Here is an 18,916-nt window from a genome sequence, read left to right on the forward strand (position 1 = left end):
ACATAGTTACACATGTCTAATGGGATAGTTTTAGCAACTAAATTACCGTTTATTAGTAAGCTAATAATCGCTAATTAGCTTCGAAGGAACTATCAGAAAACGTGGGTAACATTACAATAAAGTTTACTCTACTGATTTATATTCTTTTAAGCAAATGCCAAAGGCATACACTAATTTAGAATTAATTTAGATTATTTTGTATAAATTAACTGACAGCAATGTTAATGATATGTTAATATACATTAATTGTTCACAGAAATAAAGCGAATTGCAGTAAGAGCGACCAATACTTGATAAGTAGACTAAAGTTATTAAACAATATTAGATGTTAGTCACACTTGGTCCATTTGCAGTAACACTGGTTGATAAAGGATCTTTATTAGCAGTTAATTTGTTACTTATTTCTTCATATTGTAGCTGCTAAGTAATATCAACTTTTAACTGCTTCTATTTTGTATAAAAACTAAAGCTCTAAAGTACATCCACAGTATTAAACTCTTTCCTTTATTATTTTTTTCTCTTTGTTTTGTGAACAGAATATGTTGCTGCGTGTTTTGTTTGGTGGGGAGCAGAAGTATGTTAGGCTGTCTGACCTGACATTTGATGCTTTCATGGAAGAAGGTTAGAATATCAGGATAAAACAAGATAACAATGTTTACCTGGTCAATATACAAGCTTAATTATATTCTTACTCAACTACCTAAGTTGATAATTGTTTCTACTTCAACAATGAATGAGAATTACCTATATGCTTAAGCTTCATCTCATCAATATTTTGTGAAGACATAGCCTTACTCTACCATTTGATAAGAAAATGCATGGCCTTTTTTTTTTTTAACAATTTCTGTAACATTTCTTTTCTCTTACCTTACTTCAGTGTGCCTAAAATTTAACATACCAGAAGACAGACAGCTAGATATGAAGGTGTTTGGCCAGTCTGACACAGAAGTAGATGCAGAGGTGTTTGAAGAAATAGTGAAGGGGTCACCTGTAACTTTCCGAGTCATGCTGAGCAATGAAGAACTTGGTAATCACTCACATACGTATATGTTTATATTAAATTTAAAGGTTGAGATTGAAGCATTAACAGTTAAATGTAATGCTTCTGCTTTGGTCATGTTCCTTAATGCACAGGTATATATCTATCATCATCATCTTCTCCATCTGATGATACAATCATTCTAAACTTCACAATGTGTGAACCTCCTGAAGAAGCAGCCACCACTGAAGGAAGACAACCTAAAAGGCCATGCCATATAAACTATGAGGCAAAAGCTGTGGGTAGTGAACATTGTTAGTCTAATTTGCATGTTTGATGTGAAGTGTTTTTATGTAATCGTTTTCCAGTTTTTCTCAAGGTTTAAAAAATTTCTGACTTCATATTTTATGTCTATTTAAGTTGATTGAAAAAATCCTAACAACAAAGCCTGGTGGTGAACACATCATACAAGAGTATGCAAAAACCAAATCTCTGACAGATGCAACTAGAAGACAGATGATAAACATACTTGCTGCTGAGATGACAGAAGCACATGGGTAAGAATCATAAATGTAGTCTATAAAGAAACATTTTTAGTATTGTATTATTTTTAATTGTGATGTTCAATGCCAATTGAGTGACGGTCATCACTGAATTTATACATTAGGACATCTCCCCCTAAAAGTGTAAGAGTGATGTATCCGCAGGGGATTGTTGCTCTGTTTCCATATCTGGAAGACCCATATTCACAACATGGATATGTAAGTAAAGGGGACTTTGCAACATTAAACACATAGTTGCCCTCAGAAATGTTGATAACATTCTGCTTGTATTTAATTACATAGGAACATTACTATGATCCAGAGAGCGGTTCAGGATACCTTGCGTGGCGGTTGAAGACAATTCAAAGAAAAGCTGCAGAGGAAAGAAGTGTCTCACTTTCCAAATCTCCTAAAAGTAAGTTCACTTGTGATTTAAATGATTCTGATCTAATTTGTAGGCAGGAGTCAATCAAATTGTTTTTTCTTAAGTTGGCGGGCCAGGCCGTGGTCGATCCAGACCACTCACCACTGAGACAGTGTTATCAGATGAGGATGTAAAAGCAGCTATTGCTCTTTTGAGACACTCTGCTGATGAAGACACTATCCGTGAAAAGATGAAAGCTACCTTCATTTATCGGCATTCAATGGTCAGCGATGATAAGAATGCAGCAGATGTCTTCATAGTCTTCCTGCGGTTTCTGGACACACCAGGACTGGTAAGACATCTTCATTTGTTGAATCACTGAAATATTCCATGCAGCTTGCAGTTTCACTCATTACACCTCTCTTATCTTCTATTTTTGCATTATAGATAGAACAAGATTTCAGACTCGTGTTTGATGAGGTCACTGCCAACAAATTCTTGGAGAGGTGGCCCATTGATCTCAAATCAAAGATTGTAAAGGAAAGTCATGGACTTGTACCCACCTCGGAGCTCTTGGAGTTGATGTGCAATGCTGAGTCAGCTACTGAAGTTGAGAATGGTATGTCTCTGACTGTTTTTATTTGCCATTGTTGGTTATATAGGTAATTCTGTCTATTGAATGTATTTTTGGAGTAATTCTTTGTTTATTCGTCTGTAGGCTGGGACAGTGACATGTCTGCTATCTTGCTGCTGCTACATCTGCTACCGCCATCTGCACAAGGGCAAAAGAGACCAGGAAAGATGTCTGCATCTCAAGCTGTCGATAACCTCATCAAATTCCTAAAGGTATGTTATTTAAAATATATATTCCATCACCGTCATTGTAATGTACAGTAAGGTGATCTAATCTAATGAGATAGTCACTAAATACTGCTGTTTAATGTGTTGTTGTAGGCTGGAACCAGTGTACAGCAGCATCTAGACAACATCACTCGAAGCAGTCAGCCCTACCTTCTTGCTCAGGGACCCACAAGAAGCAGCATTCACACCTTCTTCATTGTGATTGACAAGCATGCACTTCCATGTAAAGCGACAGGTTCAGTAGGAGCCCTTGATGAACTCTTTAAGGCCCATTATGTCTTTGATACGTCATACAGTTCATCCCTGACCAACTTTTTCACTTTTCTGCAAACAACCATTTACAACATTGATGTTGGGGAAACAAAGGAAACTCCCAGAGTTGCGAGCAAGAATGGTGCGTTAGTATCCATTGAGATCAAAATAATGAAGTGCTTTCTTTGCAAAAGTGATCATGGTAGACCAAACAGCCTTGTAAAACACCTTAAGGTAATTCATGGTCTCTGTACTGGGAGGACACTATATCTCAAATGTGGCCAAGTGGGATGCTCACGTTCTTTTAGTAGTTTTTCTGGCTTTAGAAAGCACCTGAACAAATGCCACGTAAGCAGTTCATTTGATTCTGCAGAACTAGATTTTTCACCAGTTAGAAGTGTTACGGACACAAGTACTACTGCTAATGTTGATGTGGTGCCTGAACATTTAGAGGCTGAGTCGGAATTATCTTCAGCAGACCTTGTAAATAGTTGTGCAGCTGTTATTTCTGATCTAAAGGCAGCAGGTGTAGGCCAAAGTGTAGTGAATTCTGTAGTGAATTCCATGGAAGAAATTGTTCAAGATATCCAACAACATGCTAAAGAAACAGTCATTAAGCATGTATTTAGTAATGAAAGAGAAACAGAAATGTGCAAGAAAGTTGAAGCATGTTTTGATGAGTTAGAGAATCCTTTCTCAGTTCTTAATTCGGAGTACAAGAGGTCAAAATATTTATCAGACAAGTGGGAAACTGTAGAACCAGTTGAATGTGTAATTGGCTCAAGATTTGACACAAGGCGAAATAAAAAGACTGGAACATATGATCAGGCAGTTGTTCAAGATAAATTCATGTATGTTCCAATGTTATCAACATTGGAATCAATATTTAAGAGTCAGCATGTTGGAGAAATGTTGAAAAAAATCAGACACTTGTGATTCAAGACTCAAAGATATTTGTGATGGATCTCTATTGAAGACTCACCCTCTTTTTTCAACAGAAAAGCACACAGTTCAGATCCAAATGTTCTATGATGACTTTGAGGTTGCAAATCCTCTTGGTTCCAAGCGAGGTATTCACAAGTTGGGTGCAGTATATTTTACCTTAAGAAACTTCTCTCCCAAATGGAATTCTTTTTTGGCCAACATACACCTTTGTGCCTTATTTCAGGCACAAGATCTGAAACGTTATGGTTTTAGTGAAATTCTTGCTCCTATTGTTCGAGACATTAACCCTTTAAGACCTACCATAGAACCAAGTCCGCCAGAGCTTATAGTATATTTTTACATGCTGTGGAGCCATTTTTTGGAGCATTTCAAGTTGCTATACATCAATACAACCATTATAGCCCAAATTTTAATAATATGTCTGCATTAAGTGCATAGTAATTACATAAATTGCAAAAAAGTGCAATAAACTACAAAATTTTTTTAAATCGTTTTAGATTTTTTAACATATATTTCTAGTTAGAGAAATTTAAGAGACTTATCCCTCAAAACTGTAAATACAAAAAAGTTGCACAAACTAGTTTCCCACCAAAGGAAATTTATTTTAAGTGTCTTCATAGTTTTATTTTTGAGATACACCAATTTTCATATACTGCAGGAAAAACGAAAAAATATATTATAGTGCAAATTTGCAAAATAACAGCATATGCATCAAAATAAAATATTTCCAGCAGTGCAATATGAGTCCTCGGCATCCCAGAAACGACAGAAAGTCATAAAGTCAAACATAACTTTTAAAAACACAAGTATAGGCTCATAAGGCCACGATGGTAAAAAACTACATTTCCGCAAAATGACGTCACTTCCGGTTTTGGGCAAGTCATGCCGGACATGTGATAGTTCACGCTGATGGACATAGGAAGTGTTACAAACAGCTGATCGGATCGGCAAAGCGTGTTTCTGGAATATTATGTTTTTGTTGCTGCAAGTGCTTTTTATGCAGTTTTTGCAAAGCTATATGTGGAAGGAAACTGTGACCTAGGACAAGCTGATGGCATAAGATGTAAGTACAACTCCTCCGGTTTCATATGCAAAAAAAATTATTGCGCTAGCTTACGTGGTTGCAGTGCTACCGGGATTTAAAAATAGTTACGCAAAATGGAGCGTGTCCGCTCCGACCGGCTTTAAAGGGTTAAAGTGTTAGAGAGCGATGGTATTGAGATTCCACTATTCGGTGGTTATGTTCGTGGTAGTGTGGTACAGGTCACTGGTGATAATTTAGGCTTACATAGCTTGTTTGGTCTGGTGGAGTCTTTCAGTGCAAGGTACTGTTGCAGGTTTTGTTTGGCTGAAAAAGATGACTTTCAAACAGAATTCTCTGAAGATTCCCCCAAAATAGTGTTGCGCACCAAAGACAACCACACTGCTCACTGTCAGGAAATGTCTAATAATCCATTGCTTCCTTATGTTTTTGGTGTAAAGAGTTCATGCTTATTGAATTCACTGACATATTTTCACACAACTGAGAACTTCTCAGTTGATGTGATGCATGATGTTTTGGAAGGAGTGGCCCAGTACGAACTGAAGTTATTGTTTTTGTATTTAAAAGAACAACATCTTACATTGGGAGAACTGAATCTGAGAATACAAAGTTTTGACTATGGATTCATGGAGAAAAACAATAGGCCAGTGGCTGTGAATTTAGGTGGAGAGTCTAATGATCTGGGACTGAATGCTATTCAGACATTACTGAGGAATGTTCCCCTCATGTTTGGAGATTTGGTAACCTCTACTGACCAACATTGGGGCCTACTACTTTCATTACTACAGATTGTTAACATTGTATTTTCTCCTATGTTATCTCAAGGTATGTGTGTATATTTAAAACATTTGATTGTGGAACACCACAAACTAGATGTTGTATCCCCAGAAAATTTTTTTACCAAAGCACCATTTTCTTATCTATTATCCTCGCTGCATCCAAAAAAATAGGGCCTGTACTTCATAGTTGGTGCATGCACTATGAAGGTAAGCACAATTTTTTCAAGAAACAGCTCAAATCATTCAAAAATATCACCAAAACGCTGGCCAAAAAACACCAGAATTATATGGCATACATTTGGCAATTTTCAACAACCTTTAGTCGGTTAGACATTGGTCCAGGAAAAATGGTGTCTTTAGATATGGTAAAAGGAGGTTCTGGAATTGCAATAGCAATGCAACTGCCCAATAGAGTTCAAGTTATGAAAGTGAACTGGGCTAAACACAATGGTATTGTTTACCGCCCGCATTTGGTTATTTGTGGCAAAGTAATGTCTGAAATGCCTGTGTTTTACCAGATTGAGTCAGTTCTGATAATACATGAGAAACTGGTACTTCTCACTTTGCCATTATGTACAGTAGCCTTTCAAGAACATTTCCATGCCTATGAGTTGACCAGGACAAAGCAAGATTTAATTGTCTTTCATGTTGACAGCCTGCATTATCCCAGGCCTTTTGACATACAATTGTCGTATGGAGTGAATGACAACGCTCTCTTTGTGGTCCCATATTGCTTTCTCTGGTGAGCATCATAGCTACTGTCATTTGTAAGAGTTTGTTATGCTAATAAATGCTGTTACTGTAACCTGTATGTTTGTAGTTATTTTCATAATATAGGATAGATCACAGCCATTTAGAAATATAGCATCATATGATAAATATGAAAAAATAATGAAAATGAAATATTATTACACATTAGAGTGAACTTGGACTAAAAATAACTCTATAAAGTGAAATCATATTACTCTAAACAGTGTGAATAACCCTCAGTGTTAAATATTTTTACACATTTTGTTGTTAATTTTGACACTAAACTGAGTAGAATTAACACTAAAAAGTTAACACTGGCCATAGAGTAAATTTTACTTTAATTTTGAGTGGGACCAAATGTTATCTGAAACAGAGTTAAAATCAACTCTCTAAGTGTAAAATTGACACTGTTTTTTACTGTGTAGTCTCTGATCTACCACTTCTTTCAGCATTCAAGTGAATCATAAATTCAACAATTAAACAATTTACTTATTTAAATCCTGAAAATGTGTGGTACTCTTCAGTTAACAGATGAAATGTAACTGTTGTTAGAACTTCTGCCTAACCAATATAGTTGCGATACACACACGTAACACAAATATTAAACAAATAAAATACAAATGTTGTAGCGTAAAATTTCTTTAGAACATACATTACACTAAATTCTGCACAAAAACCATCTAACTGCATTTCTTCCCCTCATGACACAAGCACTCATCGTTGACAGATACAGCAGAAAACAGCATTTTATGCATCAACTACTTTGATTAGTATAGTTATTAGAAATAACATCTGCAGCCCACGAAGAAAATAAGATGAGTGCAATATGTAATTACTCTCGTTACGATCGTATAACATAGAAGGTAATTTAGTTAGCTTACCGAGACACGTAGAACCCCATTAACTTAGCCGCCACACAGCAAAAACTGTAGTGTTGAATCAACTCCCACAGAGTTGATTTTAACATTTTTTCAGGGTTTATATAGCTCCACACTCTACAGAGTTGAATTAACATTTTCAAAATAGTTAATTATTTAACACTTTGTCAGAGTTCCTTCTTTAACTCTTAAAACTGGGTTAAATTAACACTGAGCAAATTATTATTAACACCATGTCTGAGTTAATTTTAACTCACCAAACTGGGTTAAATTAACACTACACAGATTGAAAAATAACACTACTTTAACTCTTTACTCTTTTATTAAGGTAGTTTTAATCCCTAAAAGAACTATTTATGTAATAGATTAACATAACTTTTTAACGACAACAATTACAATTATGAGAATAATTTCAAGAAAACTGTACATTGTCCAAAAACATTTATTATCATGCTTCTTTTTCCCAGAAAGTGAATCAAAACATAATAAATGAAGATATAATGTACAAACTTTCATCTGCAGCGCTGTATGAGTTTTGAATATCAAATGGTCTGTGACATTTGAGTTCAGTTATTTTTATGACACACCGTTCTTCAGTTTGTACTACTTTGAATGCATGGTGATGTTCATCAAAGTTTTCAGTAAAGAGTTTGTGTGTCAACAAAAAAAATGTCATTTTCAACCATAAGTGTATCAATTATTTGACAAAAGACTGGCATGTCTTCCTCCATTGTACTGCAAACAACGAGTCCAGCTTTGTACTCTACACCATCAATTTTAACCCAACTTGTTGAGAAAACATCTTTTGATAATAGCATTTCACTATTGACCACACTTTCATCTCTTAAAGAAAATGATTTAATTGGCCCAAACTCCTTCTGTTTAAGAGAAAAGGTTTCCCAGTGATAAGCAATGGGCATCTGATGCCGTTTAGCAAGCGACTTGGTGAGGTTTTTGAAATTTTTGAAATAATCTTTGAACAACTTGTGCTTAGCTTCAAACCTCATACTCCACATATACAGTAAAGGGCCAATTTTTCGAATAGAGGATGGGTAATGAATCATAAAATGATGCTTAGGAATCAAGTTTCTGTGTGGATACGTGTGCTTAAATAGTTTGTGGTGGTCAATAATCAAATTCTTCAAATATATAGTCATTCCCAGAGTGAGACAAGGTGAAAAAACAATGTTCATTATTTGAAGTAACAACAATAACAAATTCCAGTGTCTGTTCCCTGCAGGAATAATGTCACCAAACAAAAGTGGGATGTTTTTCACAAGACAGAATGTCTGGATAGAGTTCAAACCAATGCTATTGCCAGCACTGTCCAATATGATTTTAGTGGGCCGGTTTTTTCTTTCTAAAAATCCATAGTCAAAACCATAAATCCTAGAAAGCAAGTTCTGTTCTGATATGAAGTGTTACGTAAGATACTCAAAAAGCAATTTGACCTCATACTGAGCCACACCTTCAAGAAGGTCATGCATTATATCAAATGAGTAGTTATTGCAAATATGGTAATACTGCAATGAATTGAGTGCAGAATTTCTTTTGAACCCATACAGTGACTTCAATTTAGGATTTTCCCAAAGAGACTGGCAATGTATGTCAAACAAATCTTTCCCACGAAGAATAATTTTAGGATCATCCTCACTGTACACCATTTGACAATCATTCTTCTCAATCAAACAAAGGCGACAGAAATGACGGCTACTGAACGACTCATTAAAACCAAGAATTGAGTGCATCCCTAGGTTATCTCCAGTGATCTGTGATATTGTGCCATATACCTGCTCATCAGAAAATGGAAGACTTAGCCCTTGGCTTTCCAGTTTTTTGACATCATTTATCAGTGGTTCCAGTATAACATCAAAACCATACTTTTGCAGATCTGGTGTGTGGAAAAGTGACACTAAATGAATGTTCATCAAAATGGAATTAAATTTTGGGGGCAAGTTTCTTATAACAAAATAAATACAGCCAATTTTGTGAATTCCGCGTTTAGAGCCAAGAGGATTGGCTGTTTCAAAATCATCATAGTATAGCTGAATTTGTAATGCATGCCTTTTGGCTGAAAACAAAGGGTGAGTTTTAAAGTAACTTCCATCACAAAAGTCATGATAAGCATCAGGCTCTGAGCTACACTCTCTCTGCAGGAAAACACAAATCTCTGGATTTCTAAACATGAACTTCAAAGACTCCAAAATAGGTACATATATAAAAGTATCCTTCACAGGTACTTGATCATAAGTACCAGACTTCTGATTTCGCCTGATGTCATACCTCACTCCAAGTGTTATTTCTCTAGGTTCTACAACTCCCCATTTTAGATTGAAGTATTTATTTCGTTTCCATTCTGTGTTCAGATTGGTGAAAGGGTTTTCAAATTTTTCAAAACATTCATTTATTAAAGATATGCTGGAGTCCTTTGTGGGTAACGCAGAAAGAATGGCCTGCTTTGCTTCTGAGCGAAGCTCACTTGTTAATTCCTCCAAATCGCCTACAAGTGAGGATACTAAACTGTTAGAAAGGCCACTACCCTGCAGTTTGGCCACCATGGATGCACACATTTCTTTGGATGAATCCCTTGTAAGTACTGAATCAATGCTCACTGGAACACTGGAAGAACTAGACTCTGGAAGAACACTGGGAGAACTGTGAGGAAGATTTGAGGAATTAAACTGGTCCTCCAAAGCAGGTGAAACTGTGTCATTAGAAAAACAAGCAATGGCTGAAGTTCGATCATTTTGGTCAACATTGCTGTGAAAACTACTGAGGTGCTTCCTAAAGCCTGCATAAGTTTGGAACTGAAGCCTGCAGCCTGGCTGCCAACAAAATAACTTAAACTTAGGTCCAGGATAATAACCATGTTCACCTCTTAAATGTGAAATCAGCTGCTGACTGCTGGGATAAGCTCTCTTACACAAAAAACATGTCAGCATTTTAATGATTTTTACTTAGGTTGTGAGAAGAATTTCCTGGTTAAGGATTTTGGCTCTCAGGTCACGAACTCTTGGGGACTCCTTCATTTTCCCCATATCAATATTGTATACTGTTGTCTGCAGAAATGTGTAGAAATTCACAAGTGCAGCATCATAAGACACATTGAACACAAAATGAGCTTTAAAAAGCTCATCAAATGCCCCAAGGGAGCGGCTGGCCTGGCAGGGGATGAGACGCTTGTCTATGGCAACATAGAAGCTGTCGACCTTCCTCTTCTGGCGCCCAACAGCCAGGAGGTATGGCTGCTGACTCTGCTGATTCTGGAGATGCTCTTCCAAACTGCAGCAAGACTGGAGTTGAGACAAAGATACTGAGCATTAGACACAGGAGCAAGTCAGAGATAATAGCATCACAGAAATGAGTATGTAAACCTCCTTTGTAAGCTCAACTGTAATTTGTTTCATTCACCTCTTTAACCAGTGACATGACAACTTATGATAAAAACTATAAATATTAAATTACCTTATGAAAGACTACAAGTCTCTAAACAGCATCAGAGGCGCTGATTTTTTGATACTTTGGTCCTCCTGGAGGTGGCGGAAGGAGATGTAACAGTAACAACAGGGAGGCCATGTCTTGGTCAAAGGCTGCGGCCAAAGAGTCACAAGAATCAATTGACAGCAAATCTTTCAAATGCAATTTTTAAGGAGAACTAGAAAAGCACTTCCTAAGAAAGTTGAAATGTGCTGTCATAAACATTAAACTAACAGCTAAAGAAAACTGATGAAGCAAAGCTAACAGGTGAATGAATTGGTATTTATTAATAGAATCTTGATGCTATTGAACTTTAACTGCTTATAGCAAATCATATTTAACAAACTCACTTGCTGCCTCATCAAGATCACTTCCTGGTGGACTCTCTGCTGACTGCACCAATTGACGCAACTCTACTGTTGAGGTGAGCTGCTTGGCCTCTTTGATGATTTGATACCTAAAGATTGGATCCCATTTCTGAAGCAGCCTGGTAGATATCTCATCATCAAACAGGAGAGTGAAGTCTTGATTCACCTTTAAGAAAGAAAATATACTACTGCCACATTCATCTTGAAATTTAAAGTGATATTAAAAATTCCACTGAATATTCTCACCAATCCTTTTGTATCCAAGAATCTTGGGAAGATAGACAGGATATCAAGACTTTTGTCAGGATCATTGATGAGCTTCTGACGATGCTGAAAGGTCTCTCTCATCTTCTGGAAAATCAAGGAAGTGTCGGATGTATGGTTCAGCAAAGAGATGGCCTCCTGGCAAGCATCTCCATCAAGCTGCATGTCGACATTAATGGGCCTTTGGTAATTTGGGCCCCCTGAAGAAAAACACACAAACATAAAAGCATAGGTGCTGAGCAGATAGGTAAATGAAAACAAAATAGTATATAATGTAAATGAGAACATTATCTAGTTTGTGGACACTTAATTTCTTACCTCCTTCTTGAGCAAAGCCAGTGGAGCTACTTGGTGGTGCAGATCCTCTTCTAGTCTTTCTCTGTATCGTTTTCAAACGCCAAGAAATGTATCCAGTGCTGCTTGCAGCATCATAGAAGTGTTCCTAAAATGTAAATACATTCAAAAATAATGTGTTGTCAATCTGAAAATTTTCAGAACTTAAATGTCAACGCACACAAATCCCAATGATGCACAGCATGAAAATTATGTAAACAAAGTGCAATAATAGTGACTATACATAGCCTTTCTTGGAGTATGGGTCTTTCAGGGATGGGAACAATGTCACTACCCCTAGCACGTACTGTTCTCTAACAGCTTTGGTGGGGAGGTGCCTGAAAAACGATTTTAAATTAGCATGCTTAAGTAATGGCAAAATAGTAACTTGTATTTAAAAAAATAAAATAAAATGCACAAATAGAACACACATACCCATGGCAATCAATCATGTGAGCCACTATTATATTGACCATTTTTCTTCTGGTAGCATCTGTTAGAGTTTGTGTTGTGTGATATTCCTGGAGAACCTCTTCACCACCTGAATTGGTTCCAAGTACACCTTCAATTAACTTGAGAAAAAAAAGATGCAAAAAGTGAGGAATAGCTTTTCTACATATTAAGAATAATGAAGTAGAAAAAAAAAACTATGAGAACTGAGTTTTGTCACAACCTTTTTAGCAGATGCTGCATCAACAGTACCCTCAACTCTTGTTTTCTTCCTGGGACCCTCATCTAGAAGTATAGTTGATGTACTTGCATTTGAGCTGAAGCTTGAGTCAGAACAATCAGATGCAGAAGACAAGGAGCAATCAGAAAATTCTAAAAGGAAAAAACAACATTATTCTGTAAGGTGTAGAAAAAAAATCTGGCTGCAGATTTTTAACTAACAAAGCAACATCACACTGCAGACCTGACTCATTTAAATTAACTGATCTCAATGTTCAAACAGCTGATTGGTCAAATTGTGTGCTCCTGATTATTTGGAACAACCAGCAGCCACACAGCCCTTCCCCATGTCTGGTGTTGAGCTTGCCCCTTTAAATTTCTCACCATCACTTGAGAAAACTGTTAGGACCACAGTGCCTTGGCTGATAAGGTCACTGAAAATCACTTCATCAACTTCTGTCCCTGTTGCATCTTTGTACACTACTTTTGCATCAGGTGGCAGGCAAAATCTCTCGATGACTGGAAAAGATAAGATATATCTGAGTGCACCTTTTAAGTAAACTGTTCTTGCCTCACATTCACTAAAGTGATATACCACTGTATGATTCAAGAGACTTGGCGAAACGCCCTACAAAAAATTCTGTCCCCCCAACTAAAATTAGGTAAGATATAAACAAACCTTTTTCATGAAACTGCATAAACTCAAACCGCCCATCAACCTCTTCCAACTTCACATACTTCTGCTGTTGGCAGTATCGAACCTCGACCAGCATTTTACTGAGACAAAATAATAACAAAAATGGCATACTAGTAAGTATTTGACATTTAGAGCAATTCAAGCAAAAATGATTAAAACACTGACATATACCATACATGGTGATTAATACTGACCATGCATTTGAATTTCACTGCAATAACATTTAATGTTATCAAATAAACCTGTGTCTGTCCATGCAGGAGTCCAATTGATACACAACACAATACAAAATACATGTTAATCTATGGTGTAGTTTACACCAGACACGGAGTGCTACGAAGCGATTGTTTCGGTATCTGGTCTATTTTTTGCGTGGGCCACGCATGTTCCGCAGGAAGTTACACCAAGACACACAAGACAATCCAGGCAATTTTGAAGATAAAAGCTATTCCCCAAAATAAAATACTGCGATTGACAAATGCGATCAGATTCGTGTATGAAAAGAGACAATAGAGATGAAAATAAACACATCGCAAAGGAGGGGACAGCCTAACTGACTATGTTTGGGGCGGGTGTCTCAAAGGGAGAAGAGAGTGAGACAGAGAGAGAGACAGATTAGAGACAAGTCAACGATGAACGATGTCAAAGTAAAAGCAGGAGTGACTAAAACAAGCTCTCTTCAATTATTTTGGGATGTTATTTACTTATCAATTGTGAAAAAATTGCTCTGAATAAACAGAGGAGCAAAAACGCTCATGAACTGGCGTGGAGAAAGACGTGTCTGTGTGAACAGGGGAAAAGCTGAACGTGGCGCGGCGCTTCCACGTGCAGTGTCTACCGTCACTCACGAGTAAAAAGACTGCAACATTAACATTAGCATTGGAGGCTAAATAGAATTTTCGACACATCTCCTCCTCTATTAAAGCTCGTTTTCAGCAACCGAACACCAAGAAACATCAAGAAAACCTCACTGCACCGATAGAATACCGTGAATTTTATATAAGTTTGAATTACTTACCGTTTGTGTAAAATACTCCAAGCAGCAACACGGCAGGCATCCACCACGGTGTAACCAGCAGAAGCACATGGAAAATCGGCCCGGCAGAGCAAACTATTAATTGATCCACGGGTTTACCTGGGCAGAAGCCCAGGGGCCGACCAAGATAAATAACTCTCTTCAGAGTTCATTTGCTTGGACTTGAATAACACTGTTTAATAACTCCAACACTGAACACTATTTGAATCAGAATGTGTTAAAATGACACTTTGAGAGTGGAAATCAACTCTAACATGTTTAACCCTGAAATTTTAACACTCCAGTTTTTGCTGTGCACCTCTGCTGATTTCGGCAGCTCTGCCTAACATTCACCTCACTACTGAGATGTTAGCGAATACCTTCTGAATACTTTTATGAAGCTTTGCCAAGGCATTTTCTGCTGCTAATCAAGACAGGTCGGCTTTCTCTTTTTCCTTCGAATGGCTGGTAACAAGGCCATGTTAACACAGAACTTTCGGCAAACCTTCAAAATAAAAGTTCCTGCTAGGCACAGCAGGAACTGTGGAACTAAAACACATTTTTTTATTGTGACAATAAAATAAAACAAATAAAAGAATGATTCTATAACTAAACAAATCACGCACAAAGCTTATCTTATTTTAACTCATTTCTCCAGCTGGGTTACATTGTCATGAGCTAGTTTTGTTCAGAAGAAAACAGCACACTGATTTGAATGAGGTGTTAGCCCTTGTATATCAAGAACGACAGCACATTGGACAGACACAAGGATATCACTGGTTACATCACCGAGCTAGTCAAATGGGATTTGCAATATGCAGGACACAATCTAACAAATTATTAAAATAATCAATCCTCATGGTATGGTGTGTCAAAGAATGCAATATCAGGGGATGGTAGTACAACACTAATGCGCCACTTTTTTCATGAATTTGCCACTTTATTGTCAAAAATTTTGATTTTTTTCTCAGAATTTTATACCCCTCTCTATGCGCTGCCCCTCATTTTTTCCTACTTTTAGTGGCCCAATATGCCGTCAAACACTGCTTCCTTCCTTTTCTTTAACTTTTATGACCACAACAGAGCACTAAAATGCAACTATTTCAACAATAAGAAACTTTTTTATTTTTGCCTGGGGGGACCTTTTGTTCCATTCCTGTGTAGAAAAGTTTCGGTAAGTGTTATTTAAAACTGCATGAACAGCTGAAAAGAAGCATTTTCATTATTCATCAAATGACCCAAGAAATGGAAAAATTACACTGACCAAAAAGGAAACTGGGGATAAGAGGTATCAAGGGTTAATAGATTATAGCGCCATATATCCTGTGAGTCAGTAAGATTTGTTTTTTGAGTCTCATAACACTGACATTGCTTGGACTCTTGCCATTTACTGAGACATAGTTTGATGAAATGTAGGGCTTTTCCCTTTTTTAGCATTCTGTGAGCTCCAGTATGATAACATTTGATTCACAGTTCTGCTTAAAATACTTAAGGGGAGGAGTGATACTGGTTATACGTTCATATGAAGGGGGCACTGAAACTGCAATCACAAGATTCACAAATCATATATTTTTCTATTTCTATTGTCAATACATATGCACATTGTATATCTGTGGGAGCTCTCACTGTCTTTAAGTTATCTATATTTTTTCATACAGAGCCCTCCAGAAATGTGCTTTAATCTTTTGCTTTTCATCTGCTCTTTAAAAAATGTTTTTTTTTTTCAGTGGCAAACAATATGTACTGTAAATAGGCCAAGCAACAAAGTCTGCACATTCTCCTTATGAGCACTTTCCTGGGTGTCTGAACTAGTTTAACCTTCCCAAGAGTCTAGACTTTAGTTCATTGCTTTTCATTTTTCACAGAATAAGCTGCCCAAACACACATTCAAAGACTCACAACTAGTACAAAAACACTTACATTCATAGATACCAATTCATGCACATATCTGCTCTCTCGACTGCACACACACACTTTAATAAAGGTGTGTAAGCAGCCACCTGTCTTCTCCACCTCCTGCTTCCCCACAGATCTCAGGTAACTGCCAGCTTGGCGGCCCAAAGCAGATGGAAGCTAAGGCTTCCACTGGCTCAATCCAACTGGGTTTATGAAAGCATCATGGATCAAAAAAAATGTCTGGAGATAGCTGTGCAAGAAAAAATAATATATTTTAACCTTGTTAAGATCAAGTATTCATCTTAATTTTCAGTTATCATTCCTTGTGTTTGACTGTATCATCCTGTTCCAAATCTTATTTTAATTAAACATGGCCCTTTATTAGGATTTATTTATTAGGATTTATTAGGATTTTCAGAATTAACAGATTTTATTTTGCTCATTTATATATTCTTTGTGGCATGTTAGCAGGTTAGCACTGGCAACTTGTAGAAAGAAGGTCCTGGGTTCAAATCTAGCCTCAGGCTTTTCTGCCTTTTGCAGGCTACACCCCTTGAGAGGTAGGTTAGGCTTAATGGAAGACAATGGATGATTAAAATATCTAGTCAGTGGATACATCAACTTTGGTAAAATGAATAAAGCCATCCTAACTAAGTTCATACAGTTTCTTTGAAATGCCACGCTTAGCATTTTTTGTCTGTCATAACTCAGAGTAAAAACAGCCATAGTCATTCTGAGTGCTGAAATTACAATGATTTTGAAAAAAAGAAAGAAAAATTTAATGTTCCAGATTTAATGTAGTTTGTCCACATTTTTACACACTGTGAACGCTGTTGTTTCTTCGTCTAACAGCAATAACTGATGTTACCAACTGTTAAAATATGATTCTATTAGAAAACTGTTTTGACAAGGAAGCAATTAAGCAATTATTATTCTTAGCCCTGAAAATTTGAAAGAAGTTTTAATGACCCCCAAAATTCTGAAAAAGCTAATCAAACACACCGCTATGTTTGCCTGTAACTAAGAAAATTATTATAGTATGAAGTTAAAATTGTGCGTAGCATTAACAAATCCTAAAATTATTGTGCATCCATTCTTTTACTGGCTGTGGGAGAAAGCAGTCTAAACAGAGGTGCCTTGATCTCTCTCTCCTCAGCCATCTCCTCTAGATGTTCCAGTGAAGTGCCAAGACATTCCCAACCGTCAAGGCTTTCCCAAGCTCTGAAAGAAATAATCTCTCTAGAATATCCTGGGTTAGCCCTACGGTCTTCTTCCGGGGCTGACCCTGGCCAGATGACCACACCACTCGCCAACGAGATCTTACTCCAGGTGTCCCTCCAGGGCAGGCCCTGGTGTCCCTGTTCTAGGTGGAGGTACTTGAATCCCAGATATGCTCTTTTATAAAGGTAAACACTATATCTGGCCTCTCACTGAGGACCAATTCACCTCGGGAGACCCTACCAGGGGCAAGTTGCCACAGAAAAAATGGGGCATTCAGTCCCCTATCATAATCGTTTCGGTGATTTGTGATGATATTTTTTCCGTTTGGAATGACCATTTTATGGAATGACCCAGAATACTTTTGAAATGACAGATTGAACAATGGGGTACACAAGCACATAATACAACAAATCATACAAACAAAGTAATTTGTATAAAACCACAGCTTACTGTAAGAGCAGGCCAGAGCTGAAAGTACTGTACGCAGTTTTAGATCCATATCCTAATGCAATGCTGAAGTACTAGTTTTCAAAAATGCAGGCTTGGAAAACAGCAACTTATTATAAAAAAAAAGATCCGAAAGTGTTCTTTCATGAGCAAAACAAGTCCTAGAAATAAGAATCTACACCAAGTGATGACACTGCAGCACACCAGCACATCAGCTACAAAGTCACAGCCTGCAGCCTATGTTTCAAATCAACTGTAGTAAACACGACAAAGCATATAAAAACACCGGTATGATCCTTCAAGGTGCTTATAAAAGGTGTATGAGTGAAGAAAAGAAAGCAACAAATTCACCTGTCTGTAACCTCATTGCTTTGCAGCACCGAAGTGAGGGGAAAGTTCAGAGCAGTCAAGCTGTGTGCTAAATTTTTGAACAATGAGTGAAACAGAGTAAAGGGCTTTGCACACAGCAGAACTTGAGAGATGTAGGTGTTGACAAAGGTGTACTGAATGTATATCAGTGTTTGTGATTGTGACCACACACTGACGTCTTGAAAATAATATAACTGCTCAATAATAATAATAATAATAATAATAATAATAATAATAATAAAAGCAATAATAGTAATAATAATAATAGCATTTGTCTGTGTGTGTGTGTGTGTGGGGGGGGTTAAAAATCTACCTATCCGGTCGTTAAGTCTGACGTCACTAGCCATGTCTGGGCCTAAACTCCGCTGCAGGTCCATATATCAAACGATCACTATGGCATTACTGAGAGTTGAAAAACTGTCTAAAGTCTTTCATCTTTATTAAAATGATCAGCGTTCTGCTCTACCAGGTGTAACAATTGAGTTTAACATCCAGGCATCCATGAAAACGGAATTTATGACATTTAACGGAGTTAGAAGTTAGCAGGAAGTTAGCTCGCTAGCTTCTATCTAAATACAATATAGCATGTCCTGACTGCGGGGTTTTGGAAACAAATTAAAACGTACAGCTCTGTTATCACTTCCAGCATAAATGAAGACAGAAAACTAAACAGCAGTGACGTTTGTAGGGTTACTGAAGTTTGGCTAGCTGGTATATAATGATGTGCTACATGACCGCTAGCGACACAGCTATGTTAGCATAATATAA

General features: G+C 37.1%; 1 protein-coding gene and 1 pseudogene across 2 annotated transcripts; one reads left to right on the plus strand and one right to left on the minus strand.

Annotated features, from left to right (window-relative positions):
- The first annotated feature begins 539 nt into the window (after positions 1 to 539).
- LOC146383513 (uncharacterized) lies at positions 540 to 4,179 on the plus strand. The gene is made up of 11 exons (XM_084936486.1): positions 540 to 621; positions 878 to 1,027; positions 1,135 to 1,277; positions 1,400 to 1,536; positions 1,647 to 1,740; positions 1,825 to 1,936; positions 2,011 to 2,237; positions 2,333 to 2,504; positions 2,604 to 2,731; positions 2,840 to 3,720; positions 4,167 to 4,179. The coding sequence occupies exons 1-11, from the start codon at positions 540 to 542 to the stop codon at positions 4,177 to 4,179; spliced, it is 2,139 nt and encodes a 712-aa protein (XP_084792612.1).
- Positions 4,180 to 7,833: 3,654 nt separating this feature from the next.
- On the minus strand, positions 7,834 to 14,835 carry LOC146383514 (uncharacterized; annotated as a pseudogene). Its single transcript, XR_014800765.1, has 10 exons — positions 14,219 to 14,835; positions 13,183 to 13,280; positions 12,508 to 12,656; positions 12,270 to 12,406; positions 12,079 to 12,172; positions 11,820 to 11,943; positions 11,484 to 11,701; positions 11,220 to 11,403; positions 10,858 to 10,982; positions 7,834 to 10,685 (listed from the first exon to the last, which is right to left on the minus strand). The product of XR_014800765.1 is annotated as an uncharacterized LOC146383514 (transcript).
- Between the last annotated feature and the right edge of the window lie 4,081 nt (positions 14,836 to 18,916).

This window comes from Perissodus microlepis, chromosome 7, assembly GCF_051167445.1.
Source record: "Perissodus microlepis isolate ML-2025 ecotype Zambia chromosome 7, ASM5116744v1, whole genome shotgun sequence".
Taxonomy (NCBI): Eukaryota; Metazoa; Chordata; class Actinopteri; order Cichliformes; family Cichlidae; genus Perissodus; species Perissodus microlepis.

Bases quoted from the DNA above. Each gene is read 5' to 3' on its own strand.
- LOC146383513 (XM_084936486.1), top strand. From the start codon at position 540: ATGTTGCTGCGTGTTTTGTTTGGTGGGGAGCAGAAGTATGTTAGGCTG. The intron at 2,238-2,332 runs GTAAGACATCTT...TTTGCATTATAG, and splicing joins TTCTGGACACACCAGGACTG to ATAGAACAAGATTTCAGACT. The intron at 2,732-2,839 runs GTATGTTATTTA...GTGTTGTTGTAG, and splicing joins ACCTCATCAAATTCCTAAAG to GCTGGAACCAGTGTACAGCA.